Raw genomic sequence first — 8,464 nt, 5'->3', positions numbered from 1 at the left:
CAAATTATTTGACACCTTGTGGGCGTCATTATGAAAATCTCATAAATAAAGCCGGTTAACCTAGGAAACACTTAATCGACTAAAACCCCGATCAGGGTATTTTTATTAATATATTAAATGGCTTGCAACTACATTATGGTGAATTTATTAGGGAGGGTTCTACCAAAAAAACAAAAAAGAAAGAAGTTATTAGGGAAGGTTAGAAGAACTTTATTACACACTACTAATAGAAAAAATGAAAGGAAAAAAAAAAACCAAAAGTATCTACGTTTAGCTTTCAGCTTGTTTGGAGAGATATAATATATGCCGCTTAAATGTGTGTGGCCTTTACTGGCAGTTTGTAGACAACCCAGATACCTCCAAGCATAGTTTAGAGTCTGATAGGAGTCTCAGATATTCAATTTTACAGTTGTCTCTTTGATACTGAGCTCTGTTGTTTCCTAGGTTATCAAGGGTATTTTGATAATTTTGGGGTTTACCAGGTGAGGAGGATTTCATTGATTGAAAGAAAGCTACCCCTCTGTATTTTGGTTTTTCCTTCCTATAAGGTGTTTGGATATTTTTGGGGGTCGTAGATGTTTTCTTGGGAAATTTGGGCATAACCCCCCCTTTGGTCTCTCTCTCTCTCATATATGAGCGGAATATATTCATAGCCCAAAAAAGCCTCTGCAACACTGCAAGGGCTGTCTCTATTGCATCACAAGGGCAACCCTTAAGGTGTCTCAAAAAAGTACCACGGTGCACTCCTCTATTCGCCAAATGGGTCATTTAGCGCGCCAAACTTCCAACGAAAATTTTAGGAGATCTGATGGTCCTATTTTCACGATACAAATATTGAGATGAGCTAAACAATGATACAAGAATCAGGTGGTGATTTGTCCAAAAAGCATGTTAAAAAAGGGCCCAATTTTAAGGTCCATCCTAGGGTTAAATTTGGTAAAAGAGTGACTACATGAAACAATTTTTGAACAATTTTTTATGAAATGCTTTAAAATAAAAAATCACATTGGAATACATAATTTGGGACCATTTTGAGAAAATTGGATAATAGTAGGGGTATTTTGGTCATTTCAACCAACAAAATCCTGATTTATTTGGAAACGATGCCGCCTTTGCATCGAACTTTAGACATAGGGTGAATACAATAAAACATATCTATCCTACGAGTTTTGGTCAATTTTGAAAAGGTTTGGGTACAAAAGCGGTGCCATGTGCAAAATGATAATTTTAACCTAGCAAAACCCTAATTTATCAAACACTACCAATCACTGAGATTTCTAATGAGACTCCAGGTGTCACGCCCCTATCTCGATGTAAGATATTTTGCCACATAGGGGTATGGCTGGGACAATTACACATCATCCCAACACCTACCCAGATCGCAGATACAGTGTCCCGAGCCACAGTCTACCCTGTCATCACATCTTGATAACAGAAAGGAATGTACAAAAGGAATAAACCGTCCCAGATACAGAGTTAGCGGAAGCGAAATTAAATTAAATCATGTGAAATTATAGAGCATCGGTTCTCTAATGATAACACATATTACAATTCTAACATAAGTAACCATTCATTACTCTCCCTATAAATAAACACACAGTTTATACATGATTGTGGAATGAAGACAGAAAATAATAAAATAACAAATAACCGCCACAAGGGCACCAGTCTTGGGTGTATATCTACATCCAAGTCACAGCCTCGGGTCCCACTTGATTCACATCCCACGGTGCTCATCTAAGTAGTACCTCCTGTATAACAACTAAAAAGGGGTTGCGCAACAGGGTTAGCTACACTAGCTAGTGAGGGAGCAAAGGGGAAAGCACATACACCATACAATCAATATCAATCAAAATGATGCATGCTAATGTTAGATTCATTTTTCACCTAACACACAATTCTATCGGTCAAGTATATGCTACTGTGATAACTCGGAAAACACTGAGGGTCACTTATTCTATCGCCCCAGTGAGACCTCAATTATCACGAAGGGACCTGCGCCGGTAGAAGCCATCATGACCACCTAGTGGCAAACCCCGATAGCCATCACTACCCCTGCCCTGGCATCTCCCACCTCCTCAGACTATCCAACACATAAACCCCTATTGGCAAAGGTCATAGCATAAGGGAATAAGCATCCTAGCCACAGATATACTATATGCAGGTCTTATCGTCCCGAGAGGTATTCCGGGTGCATCAACGTCCCATTCCATCTAGTACTCGGGTACCAGTACGGCACGGCACATACAGTTCAGGATGACATACAACAGTTTTCATAATTAAATAAATTAGGGTTCCGGTACCGGCACATCCAGTACCGTAGCCCGATACAGTGGTGAGCATGCTATCACATTCATAATAATTCACATTGAATAATAATGCAATGCGCACAATGCTTATAAATATACATATATAGCATGCTTAATATTGACAATTATATAATAATCAAACCCAACAAATCACCCAGAACCCACTCACCTAACACGGACGCCTCTGTGTGTGGTTGACATGAATCTCACCTGGGCTTCTCGCTCTCCATCGAGTTGGGTAGCCTAGGAATACAAAAACAATCATTAAAGCATGCATAGAAAGGTCCCATGTTAGACCCCTAAGGTTAAAATCAAGTTTCAACCAAGACAGCACAAGCGAACTCACAGGCGGTCTCAGCAGAGGTGAGTCCGTCCTTGACTCCGTTCAGACCAAAAGGTGAAAACAGAGCGAGCTGACCCACGAGTGGAACTTCTTACTTGAGTCTGGTGGTGCATCAGTTCGACATCTGAGGCAGTCATAAAAGGGAGCGGATCCACGGGCGGATGTGCTTCTTGGGTCAGCCCCTGCATCCGTTCAATTCCTGAGACAGGACCCGAGAGCAACAGGTCCCGGGCGGAGGCAAATAGAGTGAATTCGTGCCTTCGTCCGCTCAGGCCAATACACAAGGTTTATACTGGGCGGACTGACGGGCGGTACCACGATAGATGGATCCGTTCGTTCGTCCGCCGACAGTCTCTTTCGAGATTGCAGAGGGCTTCAGCTCCAGCTTGAAGCTTGGAGCTCCCTAGCACCTCAGGGTCATGGAGAAAGTGTCTAAGCCTTCCTAGGGTCACTAGGTCCTAAGCGCACTTCAAGGATCTAAGATCCTACAAGGTTTGGGTCTCACATTGGTCCATGAGTTGGGATTTAAGGTTCAAACCAGGGTTCATTGGCCATGGTTGCAATTCCTGCACTTAGAGGCCTAGGTCAACATCCATTAGAGCTCCCAACTAGGGCCGAGCTTCACCTTGAGTCCCAAATGGAACCCTAAGTTAGCCCTAGCTCAAGAAACCAACAAAATAAAAGGGAAATGAGGGAGAGCTAGGTTGAGGGAGCTTACCTTGGTGAGCTTCCTTCTTCCAGCCACTCTCTCCATCTCTTCTCCTCCTCTTGCTCTTCTTCCTTGGATCTGGCCAGTCGGGGAGGAGATGTGGAGCCGCCAGCCATCTTTGCATGGCTTCCATCTTCTTCCCTTCCCCTCCTATTCCTCTTCTACTTCTCCTTCTACCTTCCTCTTCCTCCTCTTTTCTCTTGTCTCTTCTCCTCCACGGTTTATGGGGGAAGGGGAGAGATAAGTGAATGAGAGGGGTTTCGGTATCCTTTAAGGGGTTAGATGGGCTTTAGGGTGTGTTTGGTTTAGGTACCCCAAATCACTTAGTGGCCCTAGGTCTTTAAATGGATTTTAGTTAGGTCTTAGGGCTTGTTTGGTCATGGTCATGACTATTAGGTCCATTAGGTCCATTAGGTCATGTTTGGGGTGCACCCTAAGTCCATAGGACTTAATTGTCCAGTAGGGTCTGTTTGGTTTAGGCTAGGGTGTATAAAACCTATTATTCACCCAAGTTAGGCCTTGTGGGCCCACTTTCATGGCCCACTCAACCAATCAATGGTGAGGGCAGGGGTCCATATGGTCCAAAGGTTCAACTAAGGTGTTTAGGACACGGGTATGTGGCTCCCACAGGAAAATAATCCAAAAAGGCTGATGACAGCAAGGGCGGATCCTCGAGCGGATTCAGTAAGAGTGAGTCCGTTTGTGACTCTGGTGCTGTTGTCATGGCCCAAATTTCAAGGAAAGTTGCGGGACTTTGGCCCACACTTCCAAAACTTCGAGGGGGTTCTTTCTATGGTATTTCCAATTCAAGGTCATTAGTGTTGACCGTAGCCATAAGGCATTACCCTTTGGGTAAGGTCTGGATTGCCGCTGTGTATAAGGGTATATTTGGGGTGCGGGTGTAACACCAGGGGACTCCTTCTATCATTGTTGCCACACTTCCCGGGGTGACAAATGCATAATAAAATGAAAATTCTTTCATCATTGATTTTGATGGACACACTTCCAACAAGCCTCTTTTCATTTCACAGACAAACATTTTGAATCCAACGTACTAATATATAGCCAAAGAGGTATCATTGGTACACCAAAGTGTACTATATTTGACTGCAACGGTAAGGTCTACTTAGATTGTCCCCAAAACGAACTATTACATATAATATTTTTTTTTTCAAACATGAAAATAAACTATACAAGATTTACAAGTGATCCAATTTAATACACACATAATAAAAATAATCACATTTGTATTTATGTATTTTTAATTACATTATTAAAATATACATTGTGACAACCATATGTATAGAATGCTCTGTTTTGTCCCTAGTTGCCAATAATTTAAGGACTTAACTTAGGACAACCAATTGCCCAATTAAATTAATGCACATTAGTATCTATTTAAATTGTTTAAATTGCATTTAATGGACACATAAATCCAACTAGATTCATGGCTCTGATCTGAAGAACTTGACCGGTTCCAATTTTTGAATAAATGTATTTGGAAGTGGATTTTTCAGGATACGTTTGGGAGACGGGAAATCTTCCATACCACACCAATCGGATGCAAGAATCAATTTCATTATTTAATACCCACATGTTCAGAGAGGAGAGAGAGAGTATGTTATGGATATGTGAAAGCAGGAAAAAGCATCCCCACACTGACAACGTAGGAATTTTGCAACTCAAAGTGACTAACAAGACAACGAAAATTGTTTAAGGTGACTAAAGTTTCTTCCAAAAATAAAAAATAAAAATAAATAAGATGACTAAAATTTGATTTTGTTGCCCCCGTATTAAAAAGGCTTAGAGCCTTTTTGAGACTTATATTTGTCTCAAACTTATCTGTTTAAATATTTATCTAACAATCATGAAAATATTTAAATAATATCCTTATTAAATAAGTTTAGGAGATGTGCAATTGTAATCTAATCTACAATAAAACGAGTTAATAACACAAATATTAACACTTAAATAATCCAAATTGACACATCTTTATTTTTGTTTGGTAAATAATACATAAATTAACCTCCTCAGGGAGAGTTATATAATCTAAAAAAAATGCCAAAATGGCTACATATATTGACTGAACTAAATAGGTCCTACCCTCTTTCAAAACAAAAGTAGAGAAGTAATCCAAAGAGAGAGACAATTTGACTGGGTACTTGCACTTGTTTTGATTGTATTCATATTATTTGTTCTCTTATATTATCATCATCCTTAATTAATCAACATCATCTTCATTGATCCCCATTTCTGCGAGGTTCATAAGAGGCTTGGCTTTTGGAAGTTGTGTTCCTTCAAGGAAAGACTGAATGAGTTCAAATCCTCTTCGTGGTTGGTCCATTGGAACCTCATGACCTGCTCCTCTCACAGTAGCCAATGTCACGTTGCCTTCGTATGTAACCACAGTTCCACTAATCTGTAATCAACATCACAAACTGAGAAAGCAGAAAAAGAGAAGAAAAAGAAGACGAAAACGAATAATATAATTTTTTTAATGACGTGAGTCCCTTATATACGAATAGATATAAACAGAAACTCTTCTTCCTCTCCCCTTTATGGGTATATATATGATACCAACATAAAGGGACGAATCTATCTCCCTTATTTTTATTAACAAAATAGAGAAAAAACAATTCGATTGATGCGACATATTACCTCATCGGTGCCCCAAAGATGCCATTTCTTCTTCTCCGTAAGCCCCAACCTCTTTATCGAATTTCTTGTGCAAGTATACGCAACAACAGAATCCAAATCGCCGCTGTGTTTCATCATAAACATAAACCATAGCCATGGTTAGAAATCTTGTAATGAATCTTGAATATTAGTGCTAAAAGACCTTCCAAAACACATCAATTAATGAATAACTAGCAACATTAAATCAATGAGATGCAATAGAGGTAGATCTTCTTACCTATAAACCAGAATTGAAATTCCATTAGATTTCAAGTGCTCTAAGATAGGTAAGATGCTAGAGGAACTGTCTTTCCAAGTAGTAAACAAAACCTCCCTGCATTAATTTTTAATTCTGATCAGCATCCTTAGTTGAGTTATTTAAATTGAAGCTGATTTTAATCACCAAATAAAATGAAAATATATTAAGTACCTGCAGCCTGCCCACTTATCCCATTTACCAATCATTATTCTAGGATCATCAGGGCTTGGGTAACCTTCATCAAATCTGGTAAATTTGGCATTTAAGGCCTTTACAACTTCTGGACGATCCAAATAGGTAGTAATTTGATTGTGGGCACATGGATCACCTGATCCAACTGGACCCTGATATTGAACAAGGAAACATACGTAAAAGAACGAGATAAAACCATCAGACGGGACAGAAAAAAATGAGAGGCACCTTTAGTTAAAAAGTGAGCCTTATATACAACAAAGCGAGAAACTAAAATAAAGGAAACATACGTAAAAGAACGAGATAAAACTAAAACATTACCGAGGTCACTGATGATGTATTGTGTTCATAGCACTTCGGACCATAAATGTTATAAGGATCTATGTTGTCACCGATTCTCACGAAATTCACAACTAAAGTTACTTTACAATCATTAGTCCTCTCGTCGATCGGAACATTGAAATCACAGATTGTATGGATTGCATTCCAGGATTCATCAGAGATGAGATGGTGCTTCCATTGGAACTCATACAGTCCAAGAGAGCCGCCACCTTCGTCACCACTGCTACGATCATCAATGTCATGGATAATAGGGTTTCCAATCTGTCACCATCAACTTATTAAAGTCAACAACAGACATAAATAACCCGATGTGAAGACTTATAAGGACTTAAGCACCCTCTAATAATAACAATGTTAGATAGAAAAAAAGATAAAAATAAAACAAAAGGTACATACAGAAATGCCCTTGAGATTGATGATTCTACCACACTTCTTATTTTGTTGAACAATAGTATAAGCAAGTTGAGGAACATAATGACCAGCATAGCTTTCTCCAGCTATATACACATCTTTGTTCTTGTGTTCTGGGAACCTTTCTAACCAATGTAACAAGAATGTATAAGCATCTTTCGCTGTTCTACTATCTCCGGTCGAAGTATAATCCGATGTCATGTTAGAATAAGAGAACCCAACTCCTGCTGGTGACTCAATGAACAAGAGGTTCCCCACTGGATCACCCCCACAAAAAAAAAAATTAAATCCAGTAGATGATTTAAGAAAACCTTAATTGTGAAATTAATAGAGATGGTAATTAAACTCACATTTGTTCCATGAATATGGATTCTCAATTAGATTTTCTCCTCGTACGAGAAATGGACCGACTTCCTCAAATGCTCCATATCCAAGAGAAGAACAACCAGGACCTATAAAACGAACAATTTGTAAGTTAAATCACGTCCTTTAACCTATCACATACTAGGTTGACCTAATATAGCGCCCATACACTAGAGTGGGCCCTATTAGGGACATGACCCATATAGGACTATTCAAGAAATGTACCTCCATTAAACCAGATGATAAGAGGCTTCGAATCGTCTTTAGGATCGACTTCGGCGAAGTAGTAGTAAAGGGCTCTTCCGGCGGTCTTATTGACTGTGATATACCCACCATATTGGCCAAAATTCACATCTTTGGGTTGCCCCGGCAACTTTAAGATTTTGTCACTCTCTTTGGATCCCTCTTGAGGAATTAGCTCTGGATTGAAATCGGGTAGGACCTGAGTGAGGTCGTGGGTTGTGTCCACTCCCTCAGTGGCCTTGATCTTTCTGAAAACTCGAAAGGCTTCGCCTTGTCGGCTGCCATTGCTGATCGATACAAGAAAGCCAAAAAGGAGGGACACACAGAGAAAAAGAGGAAGAAAGTTTCCTGCTGTAGTCTTCATCTTCTCTATCTTCCTCTTTTTCTCTCCCCACGACCTGAGTTGAACAAGGACCTCTTTTCCTTTTTATAATTGCAAGGAATAACGGAATTTCAAAAACCTTTGGTTGAGAGTTGAAATAGCTCTCTTATGCATAGGATGGCAAACTTAGTGGTCCAGAATGAAAGTGGGGCTGGCTAGGCCCAACAAAAAGCCCAAAATAAAATGATACGAGTTTTGAATGGTAAAAAATTACAAACGGACAGTCAAATAAAAT

The 8,464-nt window shown here is 39.6% G+C and overlaps 1 protein-coding gene across 1 annotated transcript; it reads right to left on the bottom strand.

Moving 5' to 3' along the window:
• Positions 1–5,582: 5,582 nt before the first annotated feature.
• On the bottom strand, positions 5,583–8,212 carry LOC122643191 (serine carboxypeptidase-like 26). Its single transcript, XM_043836839.1, has 7 exons — positions 7,830–8,212; positions 7,592–7,693; positions 7,227–7,498; positions 6,810–7,091; positions 6,468–6,640; positions 6,020–6,122; positions 5,583–5,780 (listed from the first exon to the last, which is right to left on the bottom strand). The coding sequence occupies exons 1-7, from the start codon at positions 8,209–8,211 to the stop codon at positions 5,583–5,585; spliced, it is 1,512 nt and encodes a 503-aa protein (XP_043692774.1). The 5' UTR covers position 8,212.
• Between the last annotated feature and the right edge of the window lie 252 nt (positions 8,213–8,464).

This window comes from Telopea speciosissima, chromosome 10 (genome assembly GCF_018873765.1).
Source record: "Telopea speciosissima isolate NSW1024214 ecotype Mountain lineage chromosome 10, Tspe_v1, whole genome shotgun sequence".
Lineage (NCBI taxonomy): Eukaryota > Viridiplantae > Streptophyta > Magnoliopsida > Proteales > Proteaceae > Telopea > Telopea speciosissima.
This window is presented reverse-complemented; position numbering and strand designations above follow the sequence as displayed.

Coding starts and splice junctions, on each gene's coding strand:
- LOC122643191 (XM_043836839.1), bottom strand. CDS start 8,211: ATGAAGACTACAGCAGGAAACTTTCTTCCTCTTTTTCTCTGTGTGTCC. Junction 7,694..7,829: donor TATCATCTGGTTTAATGGAG/GTACATTTCTTG, acceptor TTCGTTTTATAG/GTCCTGGTTGTTCTTCTCTT. Junction 6,123..6,467: donor GATAAGTGGGCAGGCTGCAG/GTACTTAATATA, acceptor GATGAAACACAG/CGGCGATTTGGATTCTGTTG.